At 37.6% G+C, this 24,539-nt stretch overlaps 1 protein-coding gene across 11 annotated transcripts in view; it reads right to left on the bottom strand.

The window, feature by feature from the left end:
• EVI5 (ecotropic viral integration site 5) overlaps positions 1–24,539 on the bottom strand; it is a 202,321-nt gene that overhangs the window by 100,625 nt on the left and 77,157 nt on the right. For 8 of the 11 annotated variants that reach the window (XR_003566956.1, XM_027838001.1, XM_027838000.1 and 5 more), the window contains 8 exons: positions 21,521–21,710; positions 14,575–14,799; positions 13,562–13,636; positions 12,719–12,844; positions 10,855–10,998; positions 7,300–7,389; positions 7,094–7,191; positions 2,273–2,333 (listed from right to left, as the gene is read on the bottom strand). Coding sequence is in view for 10 of the 11 variants with exons in the window: in XM_027838001.1 (XP_027693802.1) it covers positions 2,273–2,333; positions 7,094–7,191; positions 7,300–7,389; positions 10,855–10,998; positions 12,719–12,844; positions 13,562–13,636; positions 14,575–14,799; positions 21,521–21,710 (1,009 nt within the window). In the remaining variant the exon portion in view is untranslated. The remainder of the gene's footprint in view (positions 1–2,272; positions 2,334–7,093; positions 7,192–7,299; positions 7,390–10,854; positions 10,999–12,718; positions 12,845–13,561; positions 13,637–14,574; positions 14,800–21,520; positions 21,711–24,539) is intronic. The other 3 variants (XM_027838007.1, XM_027838008.1, XM_027838010.1) reach the window with 1 other exon arrangement.

Genomic DNA, 24,539 nt, shown 5'->3' with positions numbered 1-24,539 from the left:
AAGTATTTGAACCTAGTGACACTTTTTTCACAGCTTTACATCTGCTGATGCCAAACCACAACACTCCAGCTGATGCAGGAAATCCATTTTGGAATCCATTTATCTACAGTGTGGGTTTGTCTGAGGTACTACAATAACACATCTCTTGGACCAGAGGGAATTAAGTACTAGATATAGAAAAAGATTGATCCAGGGGGATATATTTTAACAATTATTTTTCATGTTTCACATATATATGACTATGTCATGAAGAAACTCTCTAATAAAGGTGATAAGAATGTTCTCATGCCAATGAAAGCTGTTGGAACCTCATTTTCTGCTGCAGTTCATCTCAGATGATGTCAAATACACAAAGAGAATGTGTGCGATGGTCTGGACACCGTATGTCCTAGTTGGCACTGATGCTGGCCAGCTTGCACAATGAGGCCATTAATGTAATACCAAGACTCCCTCTCTCCACTGGGGTGGTAAAGATTTTTCTATCTGTTCCAAGGATGGCTTTTCTCTGAGCATTAGCAGCGAGGCAGGGCTAAGGCAGGTCATCCCCTCAGCCCCAGAGTTTTTAACTTAAACTTTGGGGCTGATAACCCATGCCCTGATGAGGACAAAGCTAGGCTATGAGCTGTACGAGAGGAGAATTAATACCCATACAAGGACAATCTAGCCATAGCGACTTACACCGTGGGCTCTTTCTTTAAGATGTTGGCTGACGTGAGTGAGGTTTCCACACAGACAAGGCTACATTTTAATTTGATGGCTGCTGTCATTTGCTGTGATATGCTATCACAGACTGACAGCAAAAAAAGAGGGTGCCCCCCATCCAACTTATAGGTTCAAAACCAAAGGATTTCTGTGATGTTAGAGGAGAATACATACGCTCCCCTACATCTTCTGCCACTGCTACATTCACGTGAATGGGATCATCACCTTATGGCACAATGGCTAGTGAAGCCAACAGAGCGCCACAAACCACAGAGGTCTGGTTAGACTGACTGTTCCAGGGTGGAAGGAGGCATTTCAATCACACCTAGTAATTCTCATTCAAAGAACCAAACCGCTCTTGTCACTGACGCTACCGTGCCTTCGAGAATAGATCCTCACCTTTCTGATCAGCCAGAGCTTACAAAAATGAAAAATATGAAATAGTGTGCTAGCATCTGACCCAGGAAGGCTAGAGAGTGTATCATAATGTACTGACTAGGGCAGAGGTTGCTGTTCGGAAAGGCTGGGATCCAGACAATACGACTGCACTAACTGAACTGAAAATGCATCAGAAGCATATCTTAAGAAGAAATTAATAGTGTGAGACTCAATGAGGTGGAATACATACACATATATGTAAATATATATGTGAGTTTCTATATATGTATATGTGCATGTATGTATATGTACATATATAGTGAGCACATTACTGGTGTGAGACAGTACAGAGTGAATATAAAAGCTTCTCTTATTTTAGCAGGGCATAATTTTTTTAACTTGATAAAGGAGCAATGGTTTTCTTAATACAGGTTTACTATAAATATTATCTTTTATATGTCATTCTTATTGCAGAGACAAAAATTGATTATGTATACATATATGCATATGGACTTAAAATTTAAGTTACCTACCATGTTTTATTATTACTACTTATTTATTCAGGTAGAAAGTTCTGAGGTAAATCATGAAGGGGTAAAATGTATTTTTTTTTTAAATTTTAAAGCTCTGTATTTTTTAAAACATTAATTGAATAAAGGAAAACTAACTGTTCTGCTCCCTTCAGAAGAGGAATGGTAAGGGCTAAGGGAAGGGTAAAGCTTGAGAATGACTGTGTATCGTGGGTTTGGGGACAAGCAGGCTGAGTCAGCTCATGCTCCCTTTGTCCTTAATAATCGGTTCCAACCACTGAAAGCAATTGATCTGCATGATTTCAATTATGCTTCTAATCACAACTGATCCTTGCACACGCTGACATGTATGTCTTCCCAAGAAAGCCAGTTCTCATTATGTATTCCAAAAAAGAGCAAAAGTAAGTAGCTGCCCTTTATCTAGCTTAAAGCATCCAACTGTATTCAGCTGAGTGTGTCTAGCTATAAGCCACAGGGATGAAATTACATTTTTCCCCAGTACCTAAATTATTGGCAAATAAAATTAGAAAAAAAGAACCATCATTATTAAGTCTGCTGTAAATCAGTGACAATACCAACAGAAGCCAACCTTCCCCTGCCGCATCAGCAGCTCTATGGAGCTCATCCTTACAAGTCTGACCGTGCTGCTTCCTCATGCTTACTTTAATTTCAACTTGCTCTTCCATTTCTTTAGTTTTTATTGTAGTGTATTCCTTTTCTAACCTAAGAAAAAAATAAAAGTTCTGATGTAAGTTTTCTCAAAGTGATCAAAATAACCCAAATTTTAAAAAACTACAGAAAAAGATAAACTTTGACAAGTTTCATTGGTTATAAAAGCATCATTTTTAAAATCATAGAAGTACAGAAAGGAGAAGGACCTTAAATCTTGTACGTATTATCCCAATTTATAAAATAAGCTGAGTTCTTAAATGTTCATAAAAATTCTGGTGTGGAACTGCAAAACTTAAATTGTATGAGCTCTAATTCAACTAAACAATTCCTTGTAGCTTTCTACTAATTGCAGAGTCTCACTCACATCAGCAGATGACCCTAAGCTGGATAACATTAGCATAATCTTGATAGACAAACTTAGAATTAAAAGTGATCTTGATTAATTAGAGAAGTATTATGGAAAATACGAAACGGAGTATAAGACAAAGCCAAAAAGCCACATAAAGGGTAGAAAATAATCATGTCAAAGTGCAGCAGAAAGAAGTCTACCCTGAAGATGTAAGTGAAAGCCTAATTGTGGTGGATAATAGACTACAGATAATGTTTTCTCTCTTTCAGGCTCCTTTAACACTTTGTCTTGACCACTTTTGGGAACTTAACTACATTAGGACATATCAGGGTCTATGAGAAACATATGAACCTTCTCTCAATTAGATAGTGAGGTCCTAAAAAAATATTATGGTCTCTGTTATCACCCACAGCACCTGGGATGGTACTGTGCATATAGTATATTCTCAATATTTAGGTAATGAAAATCATGAATGATAATACTTAAAAGCACATAACTTAGAACTGACCATCATAGTAAGACTCATTATTGTATAAATCTAATAATGTCAAATGTTGGTCCTGTTTTCTGATACTAGCATTAAAAGGATTATATCCTATAGATATTACTCAAAATATAGAATAAAATTACTCCTTAAAAGTTGGTCATCAGCAAATTCTATAAATCAATCAATACCCATTATGCAATGGAACTACATTCCTACTGGTAAAGGAAGGAGAGGAAAAAATTCAGTAGAGAAAAAAGCGCCAACACAGTAATGACGATAGGATTGGTTTAGATACTACTGCAGATGCTGCTTGTTAGTTATTAGCTGTGTTGCAAGTATAAGCTGATCTACCTCCCAGAGAAGAGGCTGAAGGGATGTGTTCAGGTTATTGGGAACAGTGAAGTGTTCCCAAAAGATACAGAAGCCAGGCTTCAATAAGAACAAAAGAAGGACTGGAGGAAAATCGAGAGAGACTTGTTCCTTGTTAAAGGGCTGGAGAGTAGAAAAGTTGTATGGTGGAAAAACTGAAGGAAAAGGAAAGCTGTACAACTTCCCTTTTTTTTTTTTAAACAGGATTTCTAAACTAGTAGATGAAGAGAATGTTGTAGATACAATTTACCTAGATTTTAACAAAATTTTTGATAGCTTTTTGAAAGGTTTTGTCCGACTACTCTCATATAGAAGACAGAAATATTTAGAATAGACAATAATATAATCAGATGGTTCCAAAACAGGTTCGATGGCTAAACTCAAAGAATAGTTATCAAAAACTCAATGTCAGAGGGCTTTACTGCTCTCGGGGATTTGAGTACGGCCCCTATTTCCCACCAAGCAGTATTCCAGTGGACTTCTCCATCATGCCCCAGAAACCTCTTCATCCTAGAAGACCCCTTCAGCCCTGGAATCACAACTCAGAAACATTCTCTGCCCCGGGGCCCCTGTGTCTGATTGGAGGACGGACAGCTCTCCCCAGGACCTCCACTGAAGGAGGGGGCACAGAGCAGTCACCTCCTCGCTTCCCACCAGGAAACAGTTTTCTATTCGTTTGTTTGTCTTTGTCTTTGTCTTCCCATCCCTGAGCACACAGCACACATCAATTATCAATTAAAATAAATACTGATTAAGTGCCTACTATGTGCAAAGCACTGAAGATACAGGGGAAGAAACGAGCAAATACTTATAAACAGGTTAGAAGTAATGTGCGAGAAGACCAGAAAAGCAGGAGGGGACTAGGACACATGACTAGGATGTGAAGGTCTTTGAACACCACAGTATTTTGTATTTGATCTTGGAAGTGATAGGGAGCCACTAGAGTTTATTGTAGGGGGGTGGGGGTGAGGTTGGTGACATTATCAGACCAGAGCTTTAGGAAAATCATTTTGATGGTTGAGAGAAGGATGGACAGAAGAGGAGAGAGGCATGAGACAGTTAGATCCACCAGTAGCTTTTGCAATAACTCAGGTGTGAGATGATAAGGGCCGGGGGCAGTGTCAGAGAAGAAAAGGGTGCATATTGAAGAAATGCTATCAAGGTACCTCAACAGGACGTGGCAACAGATTGGATTGGGGGGGGGGGTGTGAAAGATAGTGAGGCATCCAGGACGACTTCTAGGCTGAGAATCTGAGGGACTGAGAGGATAATGATACCCTGTACAATAATAAGGAAGGTAGGAGGCTGAGGAGAAGAATGAGGGAAAAAGATAGTAACTTCTGTTTTGGACATATCGAGTTTAAGATGTCTACTGGATATCCAGTGTGAGATGTCTGAAAGGTAGTTGGAGATGCAAGCCCAGAGGTCAGCAGAGAGATTAGAACAGGAAAGGTAAACTTGAGAATCATCAGTATAGAGATGGTAACTAAACCCACAGGAGCTGCTGAAATGACCAGGTGAAAGAGTATAAAGAGAGAGGAGGGGACAGGACAGAATCCTGAGGGACACCTACAGAAAAAGGGTGTGATTTGAAGGAGGATCCAACAAGGCAGACAGAGGAGTGGTCAGATAGCTAGGAGGAGAACCAGAAGGGAGTTGTGTCCTGAAATTCTAAAGAGGGGAGAGTGATCTACAATGCCAAAGGCTACAGAGAGGTCGAGGAGAATGAGGACCAAGAAAAGACCGTTGGATTCCACAATTAAGAGAGATCATTGGCGACTTCGGGGATAATTAGCCAGAAGAGAAAACACAGGGAAAGTGTGATAATTGTCTTCAAGTGTTTGAAAGCTGTCAAATGTAATATAAATTATACTAGCTTTCCTTCAGTACCAAAAGCAGAACTGGGAGCAGCGGGTGTAAGCTGCAAAGAGAAGAAACACTTCCCTAGCAACAAGAGCTGTCCAAGAGTAAACGGACATCTTCAGCAGGCAGGAGGTTTCCTTTCACTGGTCATTTTTCAACAAAGGATGGACAATGACTTGCTGGGTATTTTAAAGAGGAGATTCTTGTCCAGGAATGGGTTAGCCTAGAAGACCACTGAGGTTCCTTCCAAATGAAAGGCTCTGTAACTACCAAACCCTTTGTGTAAACTTTGGCCAGGTTAATGGAAAAAAAAAATGTTCAAAACAAGGCAGGTAACAGTTTAGCTGTGCCCTGCACTGGTCACTCCACAAGCAGGGAGCACATTTTAAGAGAGATTTGATACCCTGGAATAGTGTACACAGGAGGGTGACCAAAAAGGTGAAGGCAGGGTAGGGTGTCTTGAAACCACATCATTTCAAGAGAAGTCACAGTGGCATGTGACATCTGTCTTCAAGTATCTGAAGAGCGATTATCTATTTATTTGTTTGTTCATTGTTCTTGGAAGGTCAGAACTAGGACCAAAAGGCAGAAGTTTCAGGTAGGCAGATTCTGGCTCAGTATCAGGGAAAACTTCCTAATAATTAAACCTCATCAAAATAGAATGTGCCACCTCAAAAGGTGGTTTATTTCCTATCAATGGAGAATTTGGGATAAGTTGGATACCAGTATCTATATGAAGGATATTCTAGAGGGGATTTCTGCAAGGGAATAGAGGATGGACCAGACAGCCTATACGATTGCTTCTTATTCTAAGATCCTAATATTCTACAGATATTTTGTAAAAGGGTTTTCATACTAGCTGTGCGACTCTGGGCAAGTCACTTAACCCCATTCACCTCAGCAAAAAAGTAAAAATAAAGGGTTTTCATATATGTTAGCTTAATTAATTACTGTCCTACTCTTTTATTTGTCTAAATTCAAAATCACACAATTACTTTACAAAGCATAAATGTGTAGAGAAGTTCCCGATTTTAATAAAGATTAAAAATTAAAATTTAATAAATCTGTCCTCTCAAGGTCTTTAAAGAGAGAAAGGGTATTCATGTTTCTGGTACAAATTTAAATAGTCTTGCTTAGAAAGTCAAGGGAATAAGACTAGATTTTCCCTCAAGGTCCTTTTAAGATAAGGGCTTGCATATAATTCATTACAATATAAACACCAGCTAAAAAAAATTGTATTATCTTTAAGCCAAAATTTGTGATTAACTTATTGTTGTTGTTGTTCTTGAACTGAAGAGATTAAGGAAAACAAATACAAAGTCTATTCAGGCAGATCAAAATGTAAAAAAGATTAAAAATCCTGACTCCAGTCTAATTCTAGGACTAATTCTAGTTAGTCAGTCAGTGAGCAAACATATTAAGAGCCTAAGGCTGAGTGCTGGGGATTAAAAAAAAAAAAAAGGTAAAAGATAGTCCCTGCTCGCAAAAAACTCACAGTCTAATGGGGGACACGACACACAAACAAGCTATATATACAAAATAAACTGGAGATAATCAATAGAAGAAAGGCACCTTTAAATATCAATACTAAATACTCAATTTGTAAATCAACTTTACGAAAGATAATAATACTGTCTAATGAAATTGAGAAAAGTAAAACAGAAACATAAATATAACATTTAAAGTGTCCCAAACTTTTCCCACTTAAAAAAAAAAAAAGCAAGAGATGCATGCAATACCTACTTTTTCATCTTTTTTGTATTGTATTTGACTTGGTAAGATGCTTGAATTAATTTGTCTGGACCACTGTCAAACTGATGTGGAATGACCTTTTGAAAATGCTAAGAGGCAATAAGAATAAATCATAAGAACTAATTAGTACTGGTTACTGTTAATTGATGCTGCCAAATCTGAAGACATGAGAATTGGAAATCAGCCCCCGGATTCACCTGTAACATCCCTTCCATGTCAAGCTGCATGAGTTCTGTTTGATTCATCTGAAGAACTGCTAGTCCAACCCGAAACACTATCTCTAAACCCTAAAAGAGAAAAATTATGTAATTCTAAATCGTCACACATTCTTCATTAACAAAAACAAGTATGACTTAAAACATAGGGTTAAAATTTATTAGATAACATGGGAGTACCTCTCCCTTTAATGTAATAAATCAAATATCTGATCTTGCTCAGCTTATATCTCAAGAATTTTGTGGGCAGATATTTAAAAATTAACTTTTATGTTTACATATCTTTATTTTTTAATAAAAGCCTTCCTAGGAAAGGTTTAAAATGAAATGGAATAGCCTATGTCCTCCTGATCCTTACTACTGCTACATGACTTTGATAGAGCTACTGAGGTTTTATAGGAAACACACTCTTCCTTTCCCCTGCTGCTGAAAAATATGAAATAAAAAGTCTTTATTAGAGAACTCAGACTGGATAGCCTTTCTAGCAGATATTGTGGTGCTTTTCTTCTTTTAAGCCTATCTTCCTTCTACAATATTCCTTGCATTTTATAGTCTAACTACTCTTTTAGATAAGCTCTCAAAGATTTTTTGCTTCAGTTAATTTCCAAACATTCTGAAGTTGGGCCAGTCCTGCAACGAGTAAATCTGATTCAAGCATTAAGCATGCTTACTGCCTCACTTTAACCAGTCATCTACTTTTGAACTTCAAACTACATTTGATTAGGCAGTAAAAGTCAACATACCCAATAGATGAATGGTCAAAGCATGGGAACAAATACTTCCCAAAAGAAGACTTGCCAAAAAAAAGGGGGGGGGGGCAGCTAGGTGGTACAGTGGATAGAGCACCGGCCCTGAAGTCAGGAGGACCTGAGTTCAAATCCGGCCTCAGACCAAACACTTGACTCGTACTAGCTGTGTGACCTTGGGCAAGTCACTTAACCCTGACTGCCTCACCAAAAAAAAAAAAAAAAAAAAAAAAGGAAGAAGAAGAAGAAGAATTGCAAAGTACTCACAACCACATGAAAAAATGTACCAAATCACTAACAATAAGATAAATGCAAATCAAATAACTGGGAGATTTTACTCACATCCTACACACTAGCAAAGATCAAAAAGGATAAGAATAGTCAATGTTGGCAGCGTTAGGGGACAGCAATTTTGAATTATCCAAATAAAGAGACTACAATGTCCTTTGACCTACAGATTCTATTGTTCTGTTCTACACCAAGGAGGCCACATACATGAAAATATTTATAGCAGCACTTTTTGTGAAAGCTAAGAATTGGAAACAAACAAGATGGCCATTGACTGGGAACACTAAACAAACTGTTGTACATAAATATAATGGAATGTTATTGAGCTATAAGAAATGATGTGTGGGATAAAAACAGAGAAGCCTGGAAAGATCCATATGAACTGATGCAAAATGAAGAAAGCAGAGCCAAGATAACAATACACAGTAACTACACTAATGTATACAAAAAGAACCACACACAAAAAAGAATCAAAAGTAAATGTTGCAAAATTAAAAACAAGAAGTATGGCTTGAAAGAAGAGAGGTGATAAGACAACTCCAAAAGAATCACAATGGAAATTGGTATCCACATCCAGAGAAAGAACTATGGAGTCTGAATGCAGATGGAAGCATACTATTTGCTCTTTTTTTTCCTTCTGTTTTGTTTCTTCTTTCTTGTGGTTCCTCCCATTAGTTCTAATTCTTCTTTACATGTGAATGTAATGTGAAATATGCTTAATACGAATATATAAGTAGAATACATATTAGATTGTATGCTGTCTCAGGGTGGGGGGAGAAGAAGGGGGAGAAAATTTAAAACTCAGAATCTTATGGAGGGGCAGCTAGGTGGCGCAGTGGATAGAGCACCCAAATCTGGTCTCAGACACATAATACTTCCTAGCTGTGTGACTCTGGGCAAGTCACTTAACCCCAACTGCCTCATTTAAAAAAAAAAAATCTTATGGAAGTGAATGCTGAAAACTAAAAATAAATAAATAAATTAAAGAATTGTTGAAAAAATTTAAAAAAAAAGAAAAGAAAGAAGAGAGATAAGATACTTCCATACCTTTGCAGAGGTGGAAGGTTCACAAGTATAGAGCATATATTCTCAGTTCTTTTTGATATTCTGATCAGTTATGCTGGTTTTTTCTTTTGGAGGGGGACACTTTCTTTTTCTTTGAAGGGGGCTTTCAAGAAATACTACTTATTATATAAGATGGCTCTCTGGGAGGAAGAAGAGGATGCAAACCACGGTGATGTTAAAAAAATCAATAAAAAGTTATTTTTTTAAAAAAGCAAATGTTTAGGAGGGATAGTGGAAACCTCATTCTTCTCATAATCTAATATTAACACAGAGAGGCAACAGCCAAAATAAGTATCACCTCTTGGTAGTACAGAAATGACTAAAGTACTCAAGTATTCCCAGCTGCTAGTGACATTTACCTCAACACCACCAAACAGGTGCATTTACGGGTGATAACAACAAGCATCGTCACGAACTTTTTTAGGGAGAAGAGGACTGGTAGTTAGGATTGGGATTCCAATGTGAAATACTAACTCTTTCTTTATGCCAAATTGTTCACTTTGCAAAAGACTTCAAGTGTTTACATACTTTGCTTTAATATATTTATGTATGTAGGGTGAAAAAACATTCCAGGCAATGAGAAGGAAACAGGACTTTACTTTACACTGTGTACTTCCTAAGTACAAATGATTATGCAAAGAGTGCATTTCCCTGCAAAGCTACTCTAACAAAGTAAGAACTAACAATTGATAATATGGTACCTTAAAATATGTTGTTGTAGCCTAGAAAGTTCCTACAAAAAATTGACGAGTCCATAAAAATAATGACGAGGCAAGGTGCATTATGTCCCAGAAACCTCTTCATCCTGGAAATCACTCAAACCCTAAACTGACATTGCCATCATATATTCCATATTTCTCACCTCCCCAGTCCCCCAGATATCAGCTTTCTCTTATGTGTTGTGTCTCACCGTTAAAATGTGAGCAACTTGAGGGCAGGGATCCTCTTTCCTTCTGCTTGTATGTTTGATAAATGCTTGTTGACTGACTACAGTTCTCCTTAGATGCATTATTGTGATGTGGTGTTAACCCTGAGCTCTTGAATGCTTTGCCAGCAAAGCACAGACTTTGTTAGGTACTAGCTACCAAACACAAAGGCCCCTTTGGCCCAGTGAGACACTGCACTTCAGTTGGTGGAGAACCAGCCTACCTAAGTTTAGAGAGACTTAGGAGCAAAAGGTCTGGAAGTTAGGTGATGGATGTTTTGGCCACAATAACTGAGGAATATCATTTTCTAAGGTTATAAAAGACTGTGATTTGGAGATGGACCCAGAATAATAAAGTCATAAATCCTTAGAGTATTGAAGAATATGTTGCCATTCAACAAGTCATTTACACAAAGAGCTATTTAAAAGTTTGAGTTAGAGTAATCCATGGAAAACATTTAAATTTAAAATCCTTAAGTACTAGTGGAATAAGAAAGATTTCTCATCGCTTACCTCAGACATAAATATGTCAAATATCCTTGTTGCCACTGGTAGTGGGAAAGTTGTAAGAAAGATGGTCAGAAACCAGGATGATGCATACATAGATGTATGGAAACTCTGAGACTGGAAATGTACAAAGAGTTCTGGTAGGTGCTCCTTGGAAGAAAGACAAAATATAGGAAAGTAAGTCTCTTAAAATGTGTCATTGTAAATCAATGCAAGTTATAAGCAAAGAGTATATAAACCAAACAAAATCAGAAAAATGTCAGATTAGATTTTCCCAAGTGCAATTGCTACATCCCATTATCTAATTCTTCCATCCACAACCAACCCAAAATGCTAATACTCTAGCAATGCACTATGTAATTGAATATTGAAATTATATACAATCTGTAAAAGTCTAACATCAATACAGTGTAAGACTGAAAAACACGATTTAACATGTGAAAAAAAAGAATGCTGTAATTACTGATACAGGTATGGATCACGTGCAGGTAGCAAGGGTTTCCCTCTAAAATACATATAACATTGGCAGCCATTTTCCACAAGATATAACCTCCTCTTGCCTACATGTTATAAGCTTCCCCAGGATAAGGTGGAAGAATTTACAATTCTGATTTTCTAAGCATGCCAAGGAAAAGTCCCTACAGTAAGTAGCTCTAGGAAGATGATTTTACAAATATTGTACCTTCCTTAGTACTTCTCATCAAGTTCTATTTTTGTCACCGAATACTTTAATGGCATATTTATACTGTTACATATGCAAAGTCACAGGCTCAAAATATTAGTGGAACAAAGAACGACACAATCTTATTTCATATACATGCTAAAAATAAGAAATGTAAGTAATACGTAAATTGTTGATATAAAGTATTTGTTTTCAATTTGAGTTTTTGCAAGTCACTAAAAATCTCTTTCACTCTTAAAGCTCATCAGTTCCTTCATGTATTAGTCTTATCATTAGATGGTACCAACATTATATTAGGGTCATCCTCCAATTTAAAAATGCATGCTGAAGAACACTATGCAATGATCAACTCTGATAGACTTTGTCCTTCTCTGCAATGCAATGATCTAAGACAATTCCAAAAGACTCATGATTGGAAAATGCTATCCATATCCAGAGAAAGAACAATGGAGTTTGAGTGCAGATCAAAGAATAGTATTTTCTCTTTTTTTCTTTCTCATGGTTTTTCCCTTTTGTTCTGATTCTTTTTTCACAATATGACTAATGTGGAAATGTGTTTAATATGGTTGTATATGTATAGCCTATATCACATTGCATGCTGTCTTGGGGAGAGGGGTTGGGGGAAAAATTTGGAACTCAAAATCTTATAAAAGTGAATGTTGAAAACTAAAAATAAATAAATAAACCGAATAGATGAATAAATAAATAAGAAAAATGGATGCTGAAGAATTGAATGGCCACTGGCGTGATATTACAACCATCACTTCATTGTCAATATGTTAGTACCATAAGGGCTTGCAGAGCCTGCAATGGAAAAGTAAAGGAAAACAAAGGCACAATCACAGGAACTGGGCCAACTGGCACAACCTCCATGCTCCAGATGTGAAAGGCTCATGGTTGTAATTAGTCAGTGTCACTGATGCCCTTTAGTGACCTCTGACCTATTCCAAGCATTACCAGCTGAGTTCTTCAAAGACAAGTACAGCATTTCTATTTCTCTCTATTAATGTACAGTCAGCACCAAGAAAAGTGTCCCTAATAAAATGCCATTAGAATGACTGCATCTTCTGCTTTAAAATGCTTTACTATTAAGTTAATGTTTGTCTTTTTCTAAGAAATTAGATTATATATATGTGTGTGTATATATGTATATATATATATACATAATGTTAACATTGAACTTTTTACCTGTATCATGCATTCAAACTGGTACATGCAAAGGCCCAATTCTGCCATACTTGGCTTAAAGAGTTCACGCAGTCTATAATCTTGCATTAATTTAACAAACACACAGAAAGCTTCTTCTTCGGGCATCTATGTTAGAAAAAAGACAATGTAAAGTACCTCTGATACCCAAGATGTGTGTGTGTGTGTGTGTTTGCGCGCGCGCACGCGCGTGCACACACATTGAAACTATGCAAATTTACTAAGGCTATTGGTAATAATATTATACTTGAAATGTTCCTTAAATGATGTAAAAATATTTTTAAAAATTAAATTTCAGAAGAAATTAGACGAGAATTGGAAAATACACACCAACAGCCTACATTTATAAAGTATTTTAATATTTACAAAATACTTTTCTCAGAACACTGGGAATTAAGAAGTGCAAATACCATTATCTTCATTTTGCAAACATAATGAGGCTACAGTTGCTACTACTACAATATCAGTTAAAGGCTAAAATTTATATAGCACTTTAAGGTTTGGAAAGCACTTAGAAATATTATCTAATTTTATCCTATAAGAACCTTGGGGGTAGGTGCTTTTATTAACCTCATTTTATAGACGAAGAAATTGAGGCAGACAGAGCTTAAGTGACTCACCCAGCTTCACACTACTAATAAGTGTCTGAGGCCGAATATAAATTAAGACCTTCCCGACACCAAATCTAGAACTCTATCCACTGTAGCACCTAGCTGCCTATAACTAGAAGATGAATATAATCAACTCAAAATAATTCTTCCCTAGAGTTTAAACGAAATCTTATTGGCTCAGAATTTCATTCATGCTACACATGAACCAACTTACCTGCATGAGCAGCAGTCCAACTATGAAAGCACTCCCCTGACAATATCCAACCTCACGATCCACTAAAGAATACGCCTGGAAAATAAGCAGTTCAGAATATTAATACAAGGCTAGAGAAAATCTTTGTGTCTCTAGAGGCCTAAAAGGAACAAAGCATTAAGCCTTTTATTAAGGAAGGAAAATTTCTTGATCACTGAAAAGATGTTATCCTACCTATTTCAAGCCCAACCAAAGGCTCATATATTTGAAATTTCATTAGACAATTCCCAGTTGCAAGTTTTCTGCTAAGAGAGGAGAGAGTGGTACAGCCTTGGACAATAAAACAAAGCTTAGAAGTAAAGTCTCATTTCTATCTGATGGAGACAGGAGTTAGCAAAGGACTTAAGTGAGGAGCTGGCAAGGCTGAAGCTGTTTTAACAGGATCCATATCTAGCAGTGGTCGAGTTTTACTAAAGGAGAAAGACATTCTGGGCAGGGAAAGCAAGAAGAAGAATGCCAGCGTAGCTAGTTCACCGCTGAGCCTAAACGAAGACCGAGCTGCTGACTGTTCTTGACAATGCTGAAGGAAGAAATCTGAATGATGGGAGACAGGCTAAGTCAATGGCTAGCCCGAGTTTTAGCCATTTGCAAGTGAGGTATCAGCCCATTCTGTAAAGAGTTATCTCTATGCAATGGCGATTTACAAACTGCTTAACTTTAGAGTTGGCCCACAGGGAAAATATCTGCCTTCTTGTACCTATAACTCCCTCACCTCCATCAAATTATGCATGGAACAATTATTAGGTCATCATTGAACTTTAAGGTCAGATGTTGAAACAAGAAGAATAATTTGTAAGATTAAGAATCAGTATTTAAAATCCAAAACAAAAGGCGAGCAGAAATATCATGGTATAATAGTAATTAACTGCCCAAAGCCCAGGTTTTTGTGAAGGGGCCTAGGTTCCATGGTATATATGTATACACATGAGCTTTGTGAAAATATTTCACTTAAAAAATTAATAAAGCAATCTTACCTTCATTACATTAAATAAAACCTCCTGTCCAAGACTATCTTTTTCTTTAAAGAAGTCATGTTCAGGATATGTTCTAGCAATGTCCCTTCTGATAAGTTTTTCACAGGGTGAGGTCATTTTCAGTAGCTCAGAATACTGATCCTTAATTGGCATACTTTGAGCATTGCATAAGAGCTGCCAAACGATTGCTCTGAAATGATGAGGTATCCCTTTCCGAACAAGTTCCTAAAGCATAAAAAAAAAAAAAAATCATTCAAATTGTCTACTTAGAAAACCAAAGTAGTTTGGCACTGAGAAGAAATTCAAACCTATAATTTACAAGCAATTTTAATCCTGCTGTATGGGGACAGATATGGTCCATAGATTGTCACCAATCTAGTTAATGCCGCTACAAAGAATAAATTGACACTGTAGTAAGGTATTCTGATCATTTAATTCATTTTAATGGTTCTAAAATTCCTTCTAAAGGTAAAATTCTAAGAAATTCTTACATTCAAGTTCTAAGATAGGGGTTCTCAATCTTTCTTGTATCAGACCCCTTTGGTAACCTTCTAGTGGAGGCTCTGGACTCCTAATCAGAATAATATTATTACATGGATAAAATAACATACTTAGGATCACAAAAGAAACCATTTTGAAATACAGTTATTAAATATTTTAAAAACAAGTTCAGAGACCCCAGGTTTAAGAACCTCTGTTCAGTTCAAAGAAGACAGCCACTGAACCATGAAGAAATGGTTCACGTAAGAATCAACCATTTAAGGGGCATCACCCAAGCACAGTAGGCTTTCACACTGCACTAATACTTGGAAACTTAGCATCACTGCTCCTCTCAGGTCTCTTTCCTTCTCCATCTGATTCTTATCCCTTTCCTCCTCTGCTCCTACCACACCCCGCTTTTTCCCCCAAGCCCACCCTCCACTTATCCACCTTACTGGCATAACACTGAATGGATTTTTAAGGACTAACCAGGGCCTCCAACATCAGAGTAAATGTCCAAAAGTATCAGGGCCTCAGAACTAGAGCCTGACACACAGGGCTGAATAAATGATCCCCTTTCACAACTAAGTGATACAGCAGGTAAAAGTCAGGAAGGCCTGAGCTCAAATCTGGCCTTATATACTTGCTAGTTGTGTCACCCTGAGCACATCACTTAACCTCTCTCAGCCTCAGTTTCCTTATGTGTAAAATGGGGATAATAACCTACCTTCTCAGGTTGTTGTAGAGATAGAGTAAGATAATGTGTTTGTATGTCTCTCTCTCTTTCTCTCTCTCACGCACACACACACACACACATATAATGTAATTATGTAACATTATTATGTTTACCACATGTAATTATGATTACTACCATGTGATTTCACCTGGTTCCTGGGGTGACAGATTGCCTAATTTTGTAATGTTCGCACAGCAAAAAACCACAACACTGCCCTCCCATCATCACAGACCCTTGACAGTAAAGGGCTCAACAAATGAGTGCTCCTCCAGTCACAAGACTAACAGACACACACTGTCTACTCCATTCTGTTCAGCAATTCAGAGTCACTATTTCCTGGGGTGAAAATCTTCCTCTCCTGCTTCTTTCTCTGTATTCTTGTCCCATTCTTTCCAAACTCTAGTCTATTTCTTCATCTGCCCTCTGGAACTCCTGCTAATTTGTCAAACTTCACTTCATCTTAAGCTCTTTTTTCCACTTTCTTTTCTTTGTTCTTATGCTAATGGAAATCTGGCATTTTAAAATCATCATCATCCAAGGGCCTCATTTCTAAAATATATAGAAAATTAAGTCAAATTTATAAGAATACAAGTCATTCCCCAATTGATAAATAGTCAAAGGATATGAACAGGTAGGTCTCAGATGAAGAAATTAAAGCCATCTATAGTCATATGAAAAAATGCTCTAAATCACTATTGATTAGAGAAATGCAAATCAAAACAACTCTGAGGTACCACATCACCCCTATTAGATTGGCCAAGATGACAAAATAGGAAAATGATAAATTGGAGAAGATGTGGAAAAATTGGAACACTAATGCATTGTTGGTAGAGTTGTGAAATGATCCAACCATTTTGGAGAGTAATTTGGAACTATGGCCAAAAGGCTATAAAAATGTGTATACCCTCTGACCCAGCAATAGCATTTCTAGGGCTGTATCCCAAAGAGATCACACAAATGGAAAAAGGACTCATGTGTACAAAAATATTTATAGCCGCTCTTTTTGTGGTGGGAAAGAACTGGAAATTGAGAGGATACCCATCAAATGGGGAATGACTGAACAAGTTGTGGTATATGAATGTAATGGAATACTGTTGTGCTATAAGAAATGATGAACAGGCTGACTTCAGAAAAACCTGGAAAGACTTGTATGGTCTAATGCCGAGTAAAGGGAGCAGAACCAGGAGAACGTTGTACACAGTAACTGCCATGTTATTCGATGACTAATATTGATAGACTTAACCCTTCTCAGCAACACAAGGACCTAAGACATCTCCAAAGGCCTCGTGATGGAAAATGCTATCCACATCCAAAGAAAGAACTATGGAGTTTGAATGCAGATCAAAGCATACTATTTGCTATTTTTTTCTTCTGTTGTGTTTTGTTTTCTCTTTCTGGTGGTTCCTCCTATTGGTTCTAATTCTTCCTTACAACATCACTAATGTGAAAATATGTTTAATAGGAATATATATGCATAGCCTATATCAGATTGTGCACTGTCTTGGGGAGGGAGATAGAGAAAAATTGTAAATTCAAAAGCTTATGGAAATAATTGTTGATAAATCAAAATAAATTAATAAAAAAAAGAAAAAAAGAAAATCAAATCAAATCATCATCATTATAGCTAACATTTATATAACACCTACTATATGCCAGGCACTACACTAAGTGCTTTACATTTATTATCTCATTTCATCCTCATAAAAATCCTGGGAGGAAAGTGTTATTATAATTACCTTTTCACACATTAGAAAACTGAGGCAAATGAAAGTCAAATGACTTGCCCAGGGTTACCCAGCTAGTAAGTGTTTGAGGTTGGATTTGAATTCAGGTCTTCCTGAATCTAGGTCTGGCACTCTATCCACAATGCCACCTAGCTGCTAACCTAATTTTCTAGAAAACGGTCTCCATGGCCACCCTCTCTAATACTCCTGGATCTAATTTCCGGAGACACAGCGGGCCAGAAGGAGAAAGACTGAGCCTACTCCTAGTTAGCTATAGCCACTTCTATACTGTCTTACCACCACACAGAAATCTTTCCCCTTTGGAGGTTTATTTCATGGATCTCTACCATACTTGTTTCTGTGATCTCTCTCTTCTTTCCAATCACAAGTCCCTCCATCTTTCTCTGTTCTCCCAGTCCATAACCTGACCTGGCCCCATATTCCTGCTTAACTGTCAGTCAAATTCAACTCTATGCAGCTTCCCTGACAATCCCTAACCCTGGACCACACGTGATTCACCATCAATATTCTGCGATATTCATCCACCTAAATTGTTCTACAATACTAACAGAGGGAGCCCCATCCCTGTGCTAAGTACATGAAAACTTCCTTTTATTTAGTTTCAATTGGGCTATATGTAAAACTTTTGTTCTTTCTTGATTGATTAAAGAGCCTACTCATTTTACCAACTCTTTCAAACCTCTCTTCTATATACAGTCCCAACTGCCTCCCCTGCCATCCCTACCCCAACAGGTGTCCTAGCCTCATACTATGAAAAAACCATGGCCATCTCCTTCCTCTATTCAACTTCTATACATCTACTACTATTGTCTACATCTACATCTTCATTTATCCTTCCCTCCTTAGCACCTTTCTCTTCAGAAGAGACATTCCTTCTCCATAACCAAGACCTTCTGATCCTATTCTTCCTAATGTCCTCTAGGAGCTCACACTATCAATGGCTCCTCATCTCTTATTTTCACTCTCTCCTGATCTCCGGTCTTTCCTAGCTGCCTTCCTTCACTTGACTCTGCACTCATACACATTCAAGGTCTCAGCCCTCTCTCTCTTCCCCTTCACTGCCCACCTCACTGAATCATCTGTCCTTCCTGCTCCCACTTCCCACAACTTATGCTTCTCACTCAATGAAATTGCTCTCCAAGGTTTCCAACGACCTCCTAACTGTTAAACTCCATGACCTGTCCCCCTCAGTCTTCATTCTCTTTGAGTGCCCTGTAGCCGATATGATTAACATACCTCATCTTCCTAGATATTACCTTCTCGCTCAGCTTTTATGACACTCTCCCCTCCCCAAGTCTCATCCTATATGACTGCTTTTTCACAGTCCCCTTTGCAGCTCACAGCATCTATCTCCTGCCCCTTTATAACGAGTTCCTCCTGAGACTATACCATGAGCACTTTTCTCTTCTCTTCCTACTATCTACTGGGGGTGCTCAACTACTATCATGGATTCTACTATGTGCCTAAAATGGCATGTCTATGCAAAGAATTCCCAAATCTATACATCCAGCTCTAATCACAGTCCTGAACAGTCTTGTACTGACAACTGTATGTTGAACATTTTCTCTTATATGTCCCATGGGTTCCTCAAACTCAGAATGTTCAAAATGGAATTTATTATTCCCCACCCTCCAAATCACATCTGCTCCAAATGTTTTCTATTTCTCTTAAGGCTACACCTCTGATTCTTCTCTTTCAATCCCCATATCCAATCTGTTGCCAAATCTTGCTCATTATCTGTTTCCTAGATGCAATCTAGCTTCAAACTAACCTGTTAAAATAATCTACAGGCTCTGAAAAACGTAAAAAGTTAAGTATACTGACTATCACAAATTCCACAAAATTTAGATAATGAAGAAAAGTCACTACTAGATCAATAAAGTGGAAACAGTGTTTGTCTTTTTATCTAGCAAAAAGGCTATGACAGAGCAGAGAGCAACACCAGTCTAAAAGATGAGCACATCTGCAAGATACCACATCAGGGGAGAATGGAAGACTGCCTTCAGTATCCCCTCCCAAAATTTCACAAGACAGCTGAGAGGTCTGCAAAGAGTCTGGTGCCAGATGAGCTAAGCCTAACATTATTTATACATGAAACCAAGAGAACACTAAGCAGTTAGATGAAACAGTACAGATCTACTTCTATTCTTACAGTTATTTAAAGCTTTTGGTAGTGATAGGAGAACCATCACACTTGAACGCAACATACTACGGGAAGAAGTAGCAAAGGTATTTGAAAAAGAAGTCTGGAAGAATGACCGTACCTAACCAAATGAATACAAAAGAAATTTGTTCTGGAGATAATATAATTTTTAAAGAATTTAAGGTTCAGTTTTTCAAGACATGTCAGAGAGGTAAGACTCTAACAGAACAGGAAAGAGAACAGATCGATACTATTTTTTTAAGAGGTAACAGGAAAGATACCATTAACCAGCAACCCATATTCCTACTTTCTAAAATCTACATACATATAGCAGAATATCCTTGAGAACAACACGAGAAGGAAGAAAGGCAAGTGTTCTCAGATGACTTTCTATAGCAGATCTCATCTTTATGATACCCACAATTCAAAAGTTACTGGGTACAAAGAGAAAATATGTCTGCTGAAAAAAAGGAATATTTAAACCTGCACATCTACAGAAAACTTCAGGTACTACTATATAATCATCAAATGGACTATATTTTCATCTATGCATGAAGCTTCCTCTTCAAACTAATAATTTTTAAAAGGGTCAGCACTGAGTTCCTTTCGCAGTCCCCTAAACAAGAGATATAATTTCAGAAGTTGTCTTCATGTTGTTTCCCCCATTAGACTGTAAGCTAAGAACAAGGGCTGTCTTTTATCTTTCTTTGAATCTCCAGTTTTTAGTACAATGCCTGATACACAGTAGATGCTTAATGTTTGTTGAGAATGTACTAGATAAATTTTTAAGGTTTTCTCCTATAACCATACTTCTATGGCTGATCAGTTAATTAATTACATCTGATACCACTCTCCAAACAGAACTCAAGAAAAAAGTTACACCTCCAAATTATGATTAAATTTGGCAAAGTAAATTAGTCTAATGGCATAGTACCTCACAAAGAGTGCTGGGTCTTAAGTCAGAGAACATGAATGTGAATCCCACTTCTACCACTTACTAATTGTGTGATCACGAGCATGTCCCAATCTCCCTCAGCCTGTTTCCTCAATTGAAAAATGAGGTTGAACCAGATGACTCTTAAGATCCATTCCAAGGGGGCAGCTAGGTGGTGCAGTGGATAGAACACTGGCACTGGAGTCAGGAGGACCTGAGTTCAAATCCGGCCTCAGACACATAACACTCACAAGCTGCATGACCCTGGGCAAGTCACTTAACCTCAATGCCTAGCCAAAAAAAAAAAAAAAAAAAAAAGATCCATTCCAGTTCTTAATCTACATATGATGCTATCATTCATGCGAAATGCTCAAATACTCTCTACTGCCTCAAGTATAAAAAACCAACAAGCTCAGCCTGACATCTGAAGCCCTCCACAATTTGGCTACAGTCCATCTGTCCACACTTAGCCAATCTGCTCCCTATCATACTTGTTACAGTCAAACCGGTCCTACTAGCTGTTTCCAAAATTAAACCTCGTCCCACCCCAAACCTCCGTCTATGGATGAGTGGGCCTACTGTGAGTTTGCTCCTTATATTTCTCCTGAAGGCTCCCTTGTTTCCTTCAAAGTTCAGTTCAGGGGCAGCCTTGCTTGGAGGTCTTTCGTGATCCCCCAATTGTTAGACTTTGTATGTCCCTCTGGTGCCTTGCGTGGGTACCTGCTGTATTTTTCCGATAGAACACAAACTCCCTCAGGACAGGGACAGATTTGTTTTGGAATCCCTACCACTGGTTACAGGACCTCATAGGCACCTGATTGTTGAATCAGGTCTGCAAATAAAACCAGTGCCCCCTTGAGAAAACACCATCTATCAAGCTGCTGTAGCAGTGAGAGAAGCATAAATACCTTAACTTGTTTCTCTTTCTTTTTGCGAACATCTTCCCACTCGTTAACAATTCTTCCCCAAAGGATCCAAGAATCTTCCTCAAGGTGGCTGAGGTTGCTAGAAGCAGATGAACTTGATACAAGAGAGGAGCCGCTGTTTCTTCTTGACCCATTTACAGATCTTAAGGACTTACTGTCCGTCTCTAACAGTCTAAAACATAATAAAAAATTACTTTAAAATCTAATCATATATAAACAAGAATGAACACTAGGGATACTTGCCTTATCAAAGTTTCTGAGTACCTATTTATATACTATATCAAAAGCTGATTTTATAAAAAAAATTAGTATCACTGTGATTTTCATTATATGCCTATTGGCAGAGAGAAAAAGCTTCAATACTTTAAAATCAACACAATAGGTAAAAATATTTCATTACTATCAATAATACCTCCTTGAAATGCTATCATTAAAAATCCAAACTAAAGAGAAGCTTTGCTGGGAAGGTTAATTTGGTGTGGAGTTTCACCAAGAAATGACTGAGCACAAGTGCCAATTTTAAAGAAAGCTTTTCCTGACCCTTCCCCATCTTCCCCCAAGCCGTTAGGGTTATTTTCCTCTATTTACTTCTACATGTTGCATCCTCCAGCAGAATGTAAACACTGTTAGTTCCGCTTCTGTCTTTGCATCCCTGAGGCCTAAGGCAGCTCTGAACACAGTAGATGCTTAATAAATGTTCATAAACTGAATTGAAAAAATGGTCAGTATCAGGCTCAGAATCTGGCAGACAGAAGTATATAAACTCATGTATGTCTAATAGGGTCTAGAAATTTACTATAAAGATAAATATCAATTAAGCACAACCTTCTCTCCACAAAGTTTACAAAGCTCTGTTTTTAGCTTTTGGTGGTAGGCACAGACATATACAGGTGAATTTTATACGAAAGAAAAATCTTGGCTGCTGCTTATTTTGGATCTTTCCTGTTTCTCAAAGCATTTCTTTTCCACTACCATCCATTTAGAAGATGATGACATTTGTTCTTAATCTTTAACTCAATACGTCTACTACATACTTAGCATAGTTTTTTTGTAAGCCTTCTGAAGGCAAAAACCATGGCACACACTGTAATGACTCACTTTATACAGAGTCAGACGTACAATAAACTCAACGCCCCAAATCATAGCAATATTGCTGAAAGGGTTTTGTAAGCATCCAGAAAATAGGTGTAACCAAATCCCAAAACCTGAAATCATACTACTAAAATTTATTAATCAACTATTTATGGCCACTCTCCATAGTCCCATGATTACTGCACTGCTTTCCCACAGCTTCTTGCTTATCAGTGCAGTGGAGAGAGGAATGCCTTAGTCAAAAGTCCTGAATTTAAATTCTGCATCTGACACATATTAGCTGTGTAACCACGGGCAAGTAACAACCTCTCAGTACCCTAAGCCAGTGGTATCCAAATTTTCTTAATCACGCACACATATCAGTAAAAAAATTGGGGGGCACATAACTCCAATGTGTATATTTGTTTACATATAAATTAAATACATATAATATGCAAATAATTATGTACATTATAAAACTGCAAAAAAAAAAGTAGACATTTTTAAGGGATGTGCTAAAGTTAAACTAATATTCGAGCTTAGAACAGAACAGAATAGAAACCGCTTGAGTTTGGAATGGTATAGTCAGACGACGGACTATTTATTGTGTTGGTAGAGACCTGAGACAGGAAGACCAATTAGAATGCTACTGTCATGGTCTTCATGAGAGAAGTGAAGAGTGAAGACAGGTATCTGAGCAGAAAGGCTCCCCTATATCTGCTCCAGCAAAGCCCTGGAGTTTCCACAAGCCCAAATGGCAATCAACAAAGCAAATGAGAAACTCGAGTAACTGCTACATGCAGAACTGTCCAAGAATTCAGACAGATGCTGCCAAGTCCCAGGAAGGTGGGCCCTTCAAGTGACCTGACACAGGACACAGTGCTATCGAGAGTGAAAAGTTTCTCTGAGAAACCCTCGAGGGAAGGAATTTAGAAGCCAGACGCAGGAGCAGCAGGAAACAACAGAAAACCAGAGCACTCACACTAGGGCACTTTAGACCCAATCACTTTGGGGCTGCTAAGACTGAGATTCCAGAGAAGGCCTTGAAGATACAGGGCAGCTCTGAATCTCACAGATTCAGAGGGAGAAGTCAGCACAAGAACCTCACCCAAAAGTGTAGCAAGGGGGCAGGGCCTGGCCCCAACACAAAGTTTTAGTTCAGGTACTAAAGCTAGAGAAAGGAAAAAAATAAAAGAAAACACCATCCAGCATGAATATTTACTACAAATTGACTCATAACAGTTTCAAGTAAACATTCAAAGAAAAAAAAAATGGATTTTAATTCTATATGAATTCCAAGGAGGAATGAAGAAAGAAAAAAATTTAGATGAATAAAACTCTTAAAAAAAGAATTAGGAAAATAAGTAGCTAAGAAGAGAAAGTGGTAAATTTTACTCATGAAATAGAATATCTATAAACTACAAATGACCAGACAGCAACAAATGATCTCATGAGAAAGCAAGAAGTAACAAAATGAAATAAAAAGAATGGGAAAAAAAATAGAAGAAAATGTAAGATATCTGATGTCAAAAACAACCAACTTGGAAAACAGATCAAGAAGAAAACTTTAAATTAATCATTAGATTCCCTGAAACCATGTTTTAAAAGAAAGCCTAGACATTATATTTCAAGAACTAAAAAATGAAAACTGCTCAGACATATTATAACCAGAGGGCAACATGAAGACAGAAATAATCCACCAATCACCTCCTAAAAGGAACTCCAAAAGGAAGAGGCATATGAATGTTATACCCAAAATCCAGAGGTCCCACATCAAAGAATAAATACTGCACAAGCATCCAGAAAGTATTTGAAGTACAGTCAGAAACTACACTCAGGATCAAACAGGACTTGGAAGCATCCACTAAAAACCATAAAAGATCTTGGAATACATTATTCCAGAAGACAACAAAATTTAGGCTTACAAGGA

The sequence above is a fragment of the Vombatus ursinus genome, unplaced genomic scaffold (assembly GCF_900497805.2).
Source record: "Vombatus ursinus unplaced genomic scaffold, bare-nosed wombat genome assembly UNPS02014825.1, whole genome shotgun sequence".
NCBI lineage: Eukaryota > Metazoa > Chordata > Mammalia > Diprotodontia > Vombatidae > Vombatus > Vombatus ursinus.
This window is presented reverse-complemented; position numbering and strand designations above follow the sequence as displayed.